The 14946-nt window shown below is 43.8% G+C and overlaps 1 protein-coding gene across 6 annotated transcripts in view; it reads right to left on the bottom strand.

The window, feature by feature from the left end:
• The window catches only part of LOC123762219 (UDP-glycosyltransferase UGT5), an 80613-nt gene extending 66594 nt beyond the window's left edge, over positions 1-14019 (bottom strand). For 2 of the 6 annotated variants that reach the window (XM_069323754.1, XM_069323756.1), the window contains exon 1: positions 13720-13919. Coding sequence is in view for 2 of the 6 variants with exons in the window: in XM_069323746.1 (XP_069179847.1) it covers positions 13780-13994 (215 nt within the window). In the remaining 4 variants the exon portion in view is untranslated. Of the gene's footprint in view, positions 1-3796; positions 3893-4172; positions 4194-13719 lie in introns of those variants that run through there. The other 4 variants (XM_069323748.1, XM_069323746.1, XM_069323761.1 and 1 more) reach the window with 4 other exon arrangements.
• Between the last annotated feature and the right edge of the window lie 927 nt (positions 14020-14946).

Here is a 14946-nt window from a genome sequence, read left to right as displayed (position 1 = left end):
GGACACAGCTAGATGCACGGGTCAGTTAATGGAAAGGAAAAGAGCTGTAGTCGTGGTAGATATTAGGGAAGAAGAAAATTCCAAGCAGGAAGAGTGGAAGGCTAAGCACAAAGCTGCAGGGTCAGGGAACCTGAAGGAGATACAAATGGAAGGGGCTGAGCAATGCATAGAAAAGGTTTTCTGGATCGGCCAGTACAACAAAGACAAAAATCTATTGATCAAGATAGTATTCAGGAACGAAGCCACCAAAGAGGACATCCTAGTAAAGTTGTTGTTGCTGTTAAGACTCGCTACCTGGAACAAAAAGTTCCAAGTAACACAGGCTATGGTGAGCCCGTATCCTAGTAAAGAAGAGTAAACTGCAATATGTAAAAAAAGACAGAGGCATTCCTTCAGAGGGACGTGACCAGGGACGAGATAATGCAGGCAGCAGGTGCAAGGAAAAAACATAGGGAAAGGGAAGGGAGCCATGGAACCTCATCCTCCAACCAAAAAATCCGAGAGGGGAGTGGGGAACTCCAACCGAGCAATTCAGGAACCTCAGAGGGGACTGCAGCACACCCACCTACCACCCTATAAGGAGTATCCCTGACCCCAAGCACAAACCCTCCTTTTCCTATACACAATGCCCACCATACCACCCAAATCCTCCCTCCCCCTTACCCTGAGCACCTTCCATGCCTTCCACCCCCAAGTCCTTTTTTTTTTTGAGATATATACAAGAGTTATTACATTCTTGTACAGCCACTAGTACGCGTAGCGTTTCGGGCAAGTCCTTAATCCTATGGTCCCTGGAATACGATCCCCTGCCGCGAAGAATCGTTTTTTCATCCAAGTACACATTTTACTGTTGCGTTAAACAGAGGCTACAGTTAAGGAATTGCGCCCAGTAAATCCTCCCCGGCCAGGATACGAACCCATGACATAGCGCTCGCGGAACGCCAGGCGAGTGTCTTACCACTACACCACGGAGACTTCTTCCTGTCCCAAGCAGGCCCAGGCAAGATCTAAGCCCACCATCCCCACCCCACCTCCCACCAAACCCTTGGTAACTATCCCACAGGAGAATTAACCTACCCAAGTAGCGCTACCCATGGAACAGCTTCCTGCACCAGTTGGGAGAGTGTGTGAAAATGGATATAGAAACGTAAGCTTCAAGGAAATGTACTCAGACATCGATGATATTACTTATAAAGCAAGTGAACTGACGGAAAAGGGAGCAGGAAGAAAACCCAAATGTAATAGGACTCACAAAAAAAATTGTCAGACAAACAATTAACAAATGCTGTGTTTCCACAGGATTACTATATAGTAAGGAAAGAGAGGGAAAGGAGAGGAGTAAGAAGGACTGGAGTTTTGAAGATATAGAAATTCCGGGGCGTGAAGGAGTCAGAGACTACATAACAGGAATCTATGACTATGGGTGGACCTAAGATAATAGTGGCAGTCATTTACAACCTTCCAGTAAATGACAGTAGACCCAGACAGGAGTTCGATAGGAACAACATGGCTACCATTACTATAAAAGAGAGAGCAGCTTCAGTTGCCTGCATGAATGGATCAAAGACTCTTAATCATGAGCGACTTCAACCACGGAAAGATAGGCTGGGAGATCAAACCACACACTGGAAATTGAAGAGAAGATGACGTTTCATCGTCGGATTTCTTTCATCCTAAACCTGCACTAGTAGCACTGTGCTCTGCCTTCCCTTCATATCTGAACTCAAAACTTTTACTAATACCTTTCGTCCTCTTGACATAAAGCTCGCCTTTAGACAAATTAACACACTTCGTAGTAATCTGGTTCACACTGCTCCTCCTGCTTCTAATGGTGCTGGTGTCTACCCTATTTCCTGTTCGTCTTGTCCTCTCCAATACTTTGGTGAAATTAGCCGTACACTTAATGACAGACTTAAAGAAAACAACAGAAGTGTTAAGTCTGCTGACACAAACAAGGCTCTCTTCTGTCATGTTAGGGATTCTAATCATCCTTTGATGATTCTCCAAATTCTGGATTCTTCCTCCAAAATAATCTTTCCTGCCTGTACTCTACACAGACGCCGTTTTGTGGAATCGGTTCTAATACATAATGTACCCAACATGAACTTGAGTCCTGACTTTGTTGCTGTTGACTCTTCTCTTTCACAGTATTTACTCAAATGTTCTAAACGTTCTATCAAATGTGGCCTAATATAAGCCTACACTACCTTTTATCTTTCCTTTTCTTTCTCTTGTTTTCTCTTACGATCCCTTTCTTATTCTTATTCCTATTATTACACCCTTTATTACACTTTACCATCCGTACCCTTTGCCTTGCTCTTATCTTCCTCTAAGATTTCCATCTCCTCACCTCTCTCTTGCCAATTTATTGCCCTTGCCTCCTTTGTCTCAGACAGCAGGTTTCCCGCGAGGAAGGTGCCACCAACACCGAGTCTCCCCTCCCCTCCCCTTCCCCCCACAGCCCCGCTCCTGTGCCAGTAAGTCCACTACGGGCTCATCATAGCCTGTGCTACTTGGAATGTTTTGTTCCCAGTAGCTGAATCTTAAACAACAACAATCCTTCGCCTCATCACAATCGACTTGATAATGGGCCAGGACGGACCGAAGCGTCGTTGACTCTTCAATTTCTAGTGTGCGGTTTGGTCAACATTTTTCAGCCACGTTATTGTGACTTTTCATCTGCATAGGCTGGGAGAATGGGGAACCACATGGAGGTGCAGATATAAGGAGAGCTAAACTCTTGGAAGTGGCAACAAGGAACCCTCTGATCTAACATTTCAAGAGACCCAAATGAATGAAAGGCAATGACGAGCCAGCTAGACTAGAACTGATATTCACCATGAATTAGTCATAGAAAAGGGAAGTCAAATTTGAAGCCCCCATGGGAGTGAGTGACCACTATGTATTGATATTTTGGGTATCTGGTGGAGGTAGGGATAACCTATCCAAGGATGGAATCAGGAAGGAAAAGGCGAAATTACCGAAAAGGAAAATATGACGAGATGAGGAACTTCCTAATAGGGATACAGAACTCAGAGAAAAGACTGAACAGTATATGATGGACTACTTCACCCAGAAGTTCCAGGATGCTGCAGACAGGTTTATTCTGGCCCAAACGGAGACAAATGAAAGCAACCCATGGTTCAATCGGGAATGTAAGGTAGCAAAGCAATTGAGTATAAGAACATAGAGAAACTACAAGAATAACAGAGCACCAGAGAGCAGGGAAAGATACCAGAGGACCAGGAATGAGTTCCTCAGAGTGAGGAGAGAAGCAGAGACAGTATGAAAATAACATCGCAATTAAAGCCAAGACCCAAACGAACTGCTCCAAGAACAAGAGATGAAACTGAGAAAAGGGGAGAACAGAAACACAGAGAATGACAAGGAGGTGTGTGAAGACTTGAGGAGGTCTTCACAGTAGAACAAGGAGAAGCCCTTGTATTAAATGAGGAGGCAGCAAAGCAAGCAACCATGGAGGAATTTGAACTTTAAAAGGATTTTTAAAGTTCGAGAAGATTCATAGGTATGCCACCACACAAGTTTCAGAACTTAGAGTTATGAGCAATGAGGAAAGGCTATGGGAGCTAAACCTCACTTCCCTAGAGAACAGACGAGTAAGGGGAGACATGATAACCACCTACAAAGTTCTCAGGGGGATTGACAGTGTGGACAAACACAAATATACGAACATGGGTGGTATACGAACAAGGGGACACAGATGAAAACTAAGTACCCAAATGAACCACAGGTTGTCAAGTGATTAACAATTATCGACTATCGGTTGTCACGTTACCAATTTTAAAGTGTTGTATCTAGGGCCGCTGCTGTCGACTTTGCTCCTAGACTTTGAGTGGGGCCGGTGGTAGAGCTCTCCTCCCTTCTCCAGGATCTAATCACAGGTTATCAATGAATCAGCCACATGTTTGAGATAATGGAGATAGTGGGTGTCTTTTATTGATTGTCTATTTTATTTATTATTTATTTTATTGTCTATACAAAACTCATTCATCTCTTTATGCATGTACTGATGAGAAGGGAACTAACAGGGGAAAAGTGCCAAGCCTTTACGACTATATGACACTGTGAAGGGGTCAGGATAAGGATTTGGGATGGGACGGAGGGAAGGAATGGTGCCCAACCACTTGGACGGTCGGGGATTGAACACCGACCTGCATGAAGCGAGACTGTCGCTCTGCCGTCCAGCCAAAGTGGTGAGCCAAAAGACTAAGAGGTTACGAAGACGGCGGAGGTTGCAACGTAAGATTTGAGCTGAGGTTATCTCAGGACCACCATCTCTTGTCAGCCCGTTCTGTTGATAAGCCAGAGTGTACAAAGTTCTCACCTCGCCCGAGGTGTACCAACCCAACCAACCCCCCTAACTCCCCCGCCCATGTATAAACAACGTGGGTATTTGTGGCCCGCTACTTCTCATAGTTCTATGTAATACATAACATTATTATGTAATACATTAGAGACCATAACGTCCACAGAGACATACGTGTTGAGGGGACAGGTTGCCCTGGTGGCCTCCACCGGTACCGTTGCTGTTGTTGTTCAAGATTCACTACCTGGAACAAAAAGTTCCAAGTAACACGGACTATGGTGAGCCCGTAGTAGGATGTGTCGGGTACCGGGAGCTGCAGTCTTGCGACGCGTCGCTTCTTTTCCAAACCTGCCCATCCGAGGGTCCCGGTAGTACAGTCGGGTTCCTTCCTGACTCACACAATAGAGAATTCCGGGTTTGAATCCCAGGCGGGTCAGAAATGGTTAGGCGCATCTCCTATCACCTAATGCCACTGTTCACCTAGCAGTAAGTAGGTACTCAGGAGTTAGTCAGCTTGTTGTGGGGGGCATCTTGGGCGGGGTCAGTAATTCGACCTGGGAAGGGCAGGCACCTAGATATAAGCCTAGCGTGTATGAATGCCCTCCGGCTTCCTGTCCCCAGACATTAAATTATTATTATTTAGCCGTGTCTTCCATAAGTTTCTGCCTGAGGTAAGGTATGGTTAGGCTAGTCTATACATTCTCAGGTAAACAATATGTGGATTCGTTCATTTGATACATCACGTTAGTGTGGTTATTATTGGAAGGGAGAGAGATAGCGTCTGTTATCGGAACATGGCAGAGTTACCTTAAGGCATCAAGCAGGCAGGTAAATAGGCTTACACTGTGGCAACATCTCTAACACATTTACTATATGCAAAAAGTTCAAAATAAACGATTACATCCTACTTTAATCTTTAATATTGACCTCTGGGAGCCTGAACACCCTACTGCTGTTAGCTTCCTCAACTGTATGAATTCCTGCTTCCTCATACCCTTAATCACTAGACCTACTAGAATCACTGATAGTACTGCTACGACTCTAGATCACATCTGGACCAACATAACCTCTCCGCTTACTTCAGGTATAATCACCGATAGCACTACAGACCATTACCCCACATTTCTCTTAACTAACATTAGCAAACCACCTCTAGAGTAAAGGGAGTTAAGTTTTAGGCTGCACAATGAAACTGCTGTAGACAATTTTATAACTGCTGCTGATAATGTCAACTGGGAGTCCGAGGTAGGTAACATAGAGGACATCAACCTAGCAGTGCAATCTTTTCTTCAAACAACTCTTAGCCTTTATAACACCCACTGTCCTATGCTTACAAAACAAGTCACAACCAAAAGGCTTAACAATCCCTGGCTTACAAAGGAAATACTTAAATCCATTAATAAAAAACATGACCTTGAGAAGAAGTATAGGTTAGGAACCGTCTCCAAAGAATTCTCAAAGAATTACTCGTTATTGCTATCTAAGATAATTAGATGAGCCAAAACTAAATACTACGAAGATAAATTTACCCAAATAAAGAGCAACATTAAAAAAACTTGGAGCACAATTTCACAAATATTGGGATCAAAGAAGTCTTTAAATAACAAACCAACACTCCTGTCCAATAACGATGGTCAGCTTTCTGCCTCTGATTCTGCTATTGAGTTCAATAGGTTCTTCTCTTCCATTGGGTCATCCCTTGCAAATGATATTCCATCTTCCAGTACTGATGTTAAGGACTATCTTACAGGTAACTATCCACAGTCTCTGTACCTAAAGCCTATTAATTCCACTGACGTCAATGAGATAATCCTTTCCCTTAAAACCAAGTCTAGTGCCCTTGAGGAGATACCAACTTTAATTTACAAAAAAGCCTCCAGATCTTTAGCCCCTGCTATTGCATTGCTCTTCAACAAGTCACTTGAACTCCAAACCTTTCCAGATATTCTAAAAAAAGCGAGAGTAACGCCTGTCCACAAATGTGGTGATCTCACAGATGTTAACAACTACAGACCTATATCAATCCTGCCAAACTTGTCAAAAATTTTTGGAAAACTAATCTACAAGCAGCTTTACTCTTATCTAGCCAAACACAATATACTTAGCCCTTGCCAATATGGCTTCAGACCCAAAAAAAGCACTAACGATGCACTTATTAGTATGCTTAACTTGATTCATACAGCTCTTGATAAAAATGAATTCCCTGTTGGGTTATTTGTGGACCTGCGTAAGGCTTTTGACACTGTCAACCACCAAAACCTTCTTCTTAAATTACATCATTATGGAGTCAGAGGTCACTCCCTGCAATACCTCAAATCCTACCTTTCTGACAGGCTCCAATATGTTTCTGTGAATAATTCAATTTCTCCCACCCTACCCATCAACATTGGTGTTCCTCAGGGCAGCATACTTGGCCCTCTCCTCTTTCTCATCTACAGTAATGACCTTTCAAATGCCTCCCAACACCTCAAACCAATTCTGTTTGCTGACGACACAACCTTCATTTACTCCAGTCCTGACCCCCTTGCTCTATATGCCACAGTAAATACTGAGCTAAATAAAGTCCATCTTTGACTAACTGCCAACAAACTCACCCTTAACATTGTCAAAACTTTCTTTATTCTGTTTGGCAATAAATCCTCTAATCAAATAAATCTCAAAATAAACAATACCCAAATTTGTAACAAATTAGATGGCAAATTCCTTGGCATTCTCATTGACCACAAGCTGAATTTCCAGGGACACAGTCAAAATATATCAAAAAAAGTTTCAAAAACTGTTGGCATTCTTTCTGAGATCAGATATTATGTACCCCGCGCTGCCCTGGTGACTCTCTATTACTCCCTCATCTATCCATATCTCAACTATGGTATTTGTGCTTGGGGTTCTACTACCCAAAATCATTTACGTCCTCTAATTACTCAACACAAAGCTGCTATTAGGACAATATCCAACTCTGGTCCCAGACATCACTCTGTACCCCTACTCAAATCTCTGAATATGTTTGACATTAAGTCACTGCACATTCTCTCATGTGTATTATACATATATAAAACGCTAAACTGTAATGCCAGTCCTGACCTCAAAAGCTTCATAGAAGGTTGTAACAGAACCCATGAGCACCACACCAGAAATAAATACAGTTTTGATATTCCTAGAGTACGACTTAATCAAACTAGAAATGCTCTACAAATCAAGGGACCCAGATTATGGAATGACCTTCCCAACCATGTTAAAGACTGTACCTCTCTCAACCAGTTTCAGATAAAAACGAAGCTATACCTAATAAATTCCCTGTAACCTACCTTACCCCTCTATTGTCAACCAATGTCTGTTTTTTTTTAAAGAGCGCTGTTTGTCGACAGAATTGTATTTGTGCTGCTTTTTCAGCTATGTTTTCATTCCATGTTTTCATTTTACTCTTTATGCTCAATTAGTATTAAGCTTTAGTCATTTAAGTTTTTCATGCCCGAAACGCTTTGCGTAATAGTGGCTTTAGGCATTGTATGAACTAGCTCTACCTATAAGTCAACCAATCTTTGTAAAATCTCTTGTATGTATGTACCTTACCTAAATAAACATTTGATTTAATTTGATTTGATTTTACTTGACCAGTGCGCCACCGGTGCTCCTCTGGACCAGCGGCAGAATATACAGTAAGACATAGTTTAATAGTAATAATTCATTGTGTCGGGGGACAGGCAGCCAGTATATATATATATATATATATATATATATATATATATATATATATATATATATATATATATATATATATATATATATATATATATATATATATATATATATATATATATATATATATATATATATATATATATATATATATATATATATATACACAGATGTAAGGCTAATATCAAGGGCAACCCCCCCCCCCCACCCCACCCGCCAGGGTCGAACTACTGACCCTCCCTAGGATGCAACCCCACTATCTACCTATTTACTGTTTGATGAACTTGCGCATTAGGTAATAGGAAACACGCCCAACTATTTCTGTCCCGCCCGGGTTTCAAACCCGGAATTCCCGATTCGGAGTCAAGAACGAACTCGACTGTGCCTCTGTAACACTTTCCAACACTGCCCAAGAGATGGGTATCGGGTGCATAATAACCAAACTGACAGGACATTTTTCCAGTTACTGCTTTGAACACGTATTTAAGACCGGCTAGAAATGTGATGACGTGCAATTAAGACAGTTACCCACAAGACAGTTACTCACAAGACAGTTAATCATGAGGCAGTTACTCACAAGACAGTTACTCACAAGATAGTTACTCACAAGATAGTTACTCACAATATAGTTACTCACAAGATGAACGACATGGAAGAAAATGCAGAATAGAACCAGTGAAGAGCAGAGGTGCCATGGGCACAATCAGAGAACACTGTATAAACATCAGAGATCCGCGGTTGTTCAACGTCCTCCCAGCGAGCATCAGAAATATTACAGGAACAACCGTGGACATCTTCAAGAGGAAACTAGATTTATTCCTCCAAGGAGTGCCGGACCAACCGGGCTGTGGTGGGTATGTGGGCCTGCGGGCCGCTCCAAGCAACAGCCTGGTGGACCAAACTCTCACAAGTCAAGCCTGGCCTCGGGCCGGGCTTGGGGAGTAGAAGAACTCCCAGAACCCCATCAACCAGGGATCAACCAGGTATCATAGTTACTCATGAGGCAGTTACTCATAAGACAGTTAATTATGAGGCAGTTACTCACAAGACAGTTACTAACAACACAGTTACTCATAAGACAGTTACTCATGAGGCAGTTACTCATAAGACAGTTAATCATGAGGCAGTTACTCACAAGACAGTTACTAACAACACAGTTACTCATAAGACAGTTACTCATGAGGCAGTTACTCATAAGACAGTTAATCACGAGGCAGTTACTCACAAGACAGTTACTCACAAGACAGTTACTCATAAGACAGTTACTCACAAGACAGTTACTCATAAGACAGTTAATCATGAGGCAGTTACTCATAAGACAGTTACTCACAAGACAGTTACTCACAAGACAGTTACTCATAAGACAGTTACTCACAAGATAGTTACTCATGAGGCAGTTACTCATAAGACAGTTAATCATGAGGCAGTTACTCACAAGACAGTTACTCATAAGACAGTTAATCATGAGGCAGTTACTCATAAGACAGTTACTCACAAGACAGTTACTCACAAGACAGTTACTCACAAGACAGTTACTCACAAGACAGTCACTCACAAGACAGTTAATCATAAGGCAGTTACTCATAAGACAGTTACTAACAAGACAGTTACTCATAAGACAGTTACTCATAAGACAGTTAATCATGTGGCAGTTACTCACAAGACAGTTACTAACAAGACAGTCACTCACAAGACAGTTAATCATGAGGCAGTTACTCACAAGACAGTTACTCATAAGACAGTTAATCATGAGGCAGTTACTCATAAGACAGTTACTCACAAGACAGTTACTCACAGGACAGTTACTCACAAGACAATTACTCACAAAACAATTACTCAGAAGAAAGTTACTCACAAGACAATCACTCACAAGACAATCACTCACAAGATAGTTACTCATGAGGTAGTTACTTACAAGGCAGTCACTCACAAGACAGTTACTCACAAGACAATCACTCACAAGACAGTCACTCACATGACAGTTACTCACAAGACAGTCACTCACAAGACAGTTACTCACAAGACAGTTACTCACAAGGCAGTCACTCACATGACAGTTACTCACAAGACAGTCACTCACAAGACAGTCACTCACATGACAGTTACTCACAAGACAATCACTCACAAGACAGTTACTCACAAGACAGTTACTCACAAGGCAGTCACTCACAAGACAGTTACTCACAAGACAATCACTCACAAGACAGTCACTCACAAGACAGTTACTCACAAGACAGTTACTCACAAGGCAGTCACTCACAAGACAGTTACTCACAAGACAATCACTCACAAGACAGTCACTCACATGACAGTTACTCACAAGACAGTCACTCACAAGACAGTTACTCACAAGACAGTTACTCACAAGGCAGTCACTCACATGACAGTTACTCACAAGACAGTCACTCACAAGACAGTTACTAACATGTTAGTTACTTACAAGACAGTTACTCACAAGACAGTTACTCACAAGACAGTCACTCACAAGACAGTTACTCACAAGACAGTCACTCACAAGACAGTTACTCACAAGACAGTTACTCACAGGTTAGTTACTCACAAGACAGTTACTCACAAGACAGTTACTCACAAGACAGTCACTCACAAGACAGTTACTCACAAGACAGTTACTCACAAGACAGTCACTCACAAGACAGTCACTCACAAGACAGTTACTCACAAGACAGTCACTCACAAGACAGTTACTCACAAGACAGTCACTCACAAGACAATCACTCACAAGACAGTCACTCACATGACAGTTACTCACAAGACAGTCACTCACAAGACAGTTACTCACAAGACAGTTACTCACAAGGCAGTCACTCACAAGACAGTTACTCACAAGACAGTTACTCACAAGACAGTTACTCACAAGACAGTCACTCACAAGACAGTCACTCACAAGACACTTACTCACAAGGCAGTTACTCACAAGACAGTTACTCACAAGACACTTACTCACAAGACAGTTACTCACAAGACAATCACTCACAAGACAGTTACTCACAAGACAGTTACTCACAAGACAGTTACTCACAAGACAGTTACTCACAAGACAGTTACTCACAAGACAGTTACTCACAAGACAGTTACTCACAAGACAGTTACTCACAAGACAGTTACTCACAAGACAGTTACTCACACGACAGTTACTCACAAGACAATCACTCACAAGACACTTACTCACAAGACAGTTACTCACAAGACAATCACTCACAAGACAGTCACTCACAAGACAGTTACTCACAAGACAGTTACTCACAAGACACTTACTCACAAGGCAGTTACTCACAAGACAATCACTCACAAGACAGTTACTCACAAGACAGTTACTCACAAGACAATCACTCACAAGACAGTTACTCACAAGACAATCACTCACAAGACAGTCACTCACATGACAGTTACTCACAAGACAGTCACTCACAAGACAGTTACTCACAAGACAGTTACTCACAAGGCAGTCACTCACATGACAGTTACTCACAAGGCAGTCACTCACAAGACAGTTACTCACAAGACAGTCACTCACAAGACAGTTACTCACAAGACAGTTACTCACAGGTTAGTTACTCACAAGACAGTTACTCACAAGACAGTTACTCACAAGACAGTCACTCACAAGACAGTTACTCACAAGACAGTCACTCACAAGACAGTCACTCACAAGACAGTTACTCACAAGACAATCACTCACAAGACAATTACTCACAAGACAGTTACTCGCATGAGCCTTAGTGAGCCTGTTCACCATTAATCATATTTAATCAGTTCTGTACAAATGTTAGCATCAGATAAGAGTAATTCTAATCCATAACTCTACCCTGTGACCAAACATCTGGGCTCTCTAACCCACTAGCTTAGTATATACCTGGCTCAGGGTGAGTCTTGAGTCACATGTACCATGCTAAAGGCAGAGTCTTAGTATATACCTGGCTAAGGGTGAGTCTTGAGTCACATGTACCATGCTAAAGGCTGGGTCTTAGTATATACCTGGCTAAGGGTGAATCTTGAGTCACATGTACCATGCTAAAGGCTGGGTCTTAGTATATACCTGGCTAAGGGTGAGTCTTGAGTCACAAGTACCATGCTAAGCGCTGGGTCTTAGTATATACCTGGCTAAGGGTGAGTCTTGAGTCACATGTACCATGCTAAAGGCTGGGTCTTAGTATATACCTGGCTCAGGGTGAGTCTTGAGTCACATGTACCATGCTAAAGGAAGGTCTAAGTATATACCTGGCTCAGGGTGAGTCTTGAGTCACATGTACCGTGCTACAGGCTGGGTCTTAGTATATACCTGGCTCAGGGTGAGTCTTGAGTCACATGTACCATGCTAAAGGAAGGTCTAAGTATATACCTGGCTCAAGGTGAGTCTTGAGTCACATCTACCATGCTAAAGACTGGGTCTTAGTATATACCTGGCTCAAGGTGAGTCTTGAGTCACATCTACCATGCTAAAGACTGGGTCTTAGTATATACCTGGCTCAGGGTGAGTCTTGAGTCACATGTACCATGCTAAAGACTGGGTCTTAGTATATACCTGGCTCAGGGTGAGTCTTGAGTCACATGTACCATGCTCAGGGCTTAGCCTTAAGTAGGGGATCTCTACTAAGGTTCATCAATCATATACCAGTCATCTACCGAGACTTGTTTATGTTGCCACGATCATGGCAGTTTAGCCTGAATATTTTTAACAGTTTACGAGCTGGGAACTCTGTAACCCATGGATGTTACTACGGACGACCTCGTAAAGCTTCGGAGCACGTAACATGCTTCATCAATGCCCAGTGAGCCGTCATGAGGAAAGATGTACAGAAAGATGTAAGACCAATCCTGGAGTATGCAGCTCCAGCCTGGAGTCCATACCTAGTTAAACACAAGACAAAGTTAGAGAAGATTTAGCGGTATGCCACCAGGCTCGTCCCGGAACTGAGAGGATTGAGCTACGAGGAAAGGCTAAAGGAGCTGAACCTCACATCCCTGGAAAACAGAAGAGTAAGGGGAGACATGATAACCACCTACAAAATTCTCAGGCGAATTGACAGGGTGGACAAGACAAACTCTTCAGCAAGGGTGGGACACGAACAAGGGGACACAGGTGGAAACTTAGTACCCAGATGAGCCACAGAGACGTTAGAAAGAATTTTTTCAGTGTCAGAGTAGTTAATAAATGGAATGCACTAGGAAGTGATGTGGTGGAGGCTGACTCCATACACAGTTTCAATTGTAGATATGATAGAGCCCAGTAGGCTCAGGAATCTGTACACCAGTTGATTGACAGTTGAGAGGCGGGACCAAAGAGCGAAAGCTCAACCCCCTGCAAGCACAATTAGGTGAGTACAATTAGGTGAGTACAGGTTTGGTAAGTCAGCTCATCAGTACTCGACGAACCCCACGACCTGATCAGCTAAAGTTAACACTGAATGGCGTCTCGGAGTACTATCGGCTGCCTCATTGTAGTGCTGGTGATGCCGGCAGTGGCAGGCGCAGTCTGCCCGCCACCCAGCAGTCCCGGGCAGGGCGAGACGTTTGGCCACATTCATTTACACCTGATGCTGCTGTTCACCTAGCAGCAAATACGTCCCTGGGAGTTAGGCAACTGTTCAGAGTTTCGTAAGGGGGAGGTCAGTGGTATTCCGGAGGTCAGTGGGAGATCATACTAAAGAGACAATAACTAGTCATCACGGACATACCTCTAGACGATTCTCTTCTCTTTACAGATACAGTTAGAGCAAGACAGTGGCAGCCAGTACCCTGGTGGTGCTGTGGAGGAGGAGGAGCAGCGGCCAGTACCCTGGTGGTGCTGTGGAGGAGGAGGAGCAGCGGCCAGTACCCTGGTGGTGCTGTGGAGGAGGAGAGAGGAGCAGCAGTCAGCACATTCCTCCACGCTCTCCTCTACTATACTGACTATGACGCGCCTGTATCTCAGGTTCACAGTTGCCACACAGTGCTTTTGTAACAACGCCATTCATATTCATTAACATTTTAGTCAAATAAAGCTGCCAATAATAGTAAACAAAAATGTACGTCTTACATTCACCTCATTCCGGTATTTATTTAATAATTTCAAGTAAATTTAGGATTTACATGTAATTATATACATGTTTGAAGAGGTTGAGGCCAGAGCTCACATCACGGTGACTCTGAGGTTATGTTAGGAGTGACCTTCACTACTGACTCCAGTTCCTTCCTTGCTGTTGTTGTTGTTGTCGTTGGTCTGGTCGCAGCGCCTGGTAGGCCTGGTTGGCCTGGTCGCCAGGGCCTAGTAGGCCTGGTTGGCCTGGTCGCCAGGGCCTGGTAGGCCTGGTTGGCCTGGTCGCCAGCGCCTGGTAGGCCTGGTTGGCCTGGTCGCCAGGGCCTGGTAGGCCTGGTTGGCCTGGTCGCCAGGGCCTGGTAGGCCTGGTTGGCCTGGTCGCCAGGGCCTGGTAGGCCTGGTTGGCCTGGTCGCCAGGGCCTGGTAGGCCTGGTTGGCCTGGTCGCCAGGGCCTGGTAGGCCTGGTTGGCCTGGTCGCCAGGGCCTGGTAGGCCTGGTTGGCCTGGTCGCCAGGGCCTGGTAGGCCTGGTAGGCCTGGTCGCCAGGGCCTGGTAGGCCTGGTTGGCCTGGTCGCCAGGGCCTGGTAGGCCTGGTTGGCCTGGTCGCCAGGGCCTGGTAGGCCTGGTTGGCCTGGTCGCCAGGGCCTGGTAGGCCTGGTAGGCCTGGTTGGCCTGGTCGCCAGGGCCTGGTAGGCCTGGTTGGCCTGGTCGCCAGGGCCTGGTAGGCCTGGTTGGCCTGGTCGCCAGCGCTGGTGGTACCAACACAAATTCTCATCTCTACAAGACTGTAAACGTTTGCCGTTCAGTAGTTTTTATATTATTATTTAAATCTGCGTATTTATAAGAATTTATAGAAGTATTTGCATGTATTTTAAGTATAACATTAC

This window comes from Procambarus clarkii, chromosome 2, assembly GCF_040958095.1.
Source record: "Procambarus clarkii isolate CNS0578487 chromosome 2, FALCON_Pclarkii_2.0, whole genome shotgun sequence".
Classification (NCBI taxonomy): Eukaryota; Metazoa; Arthropoda; class Malacostraca; order Decapoda; family Cambaridae; genus Procambarus; species Procambarus clarkii.
The sequence above is the reverse complement of the archived record's forward strand: the minus strand, read 5'-3'. Positions and strand labels throughout refer to the sequence as shown.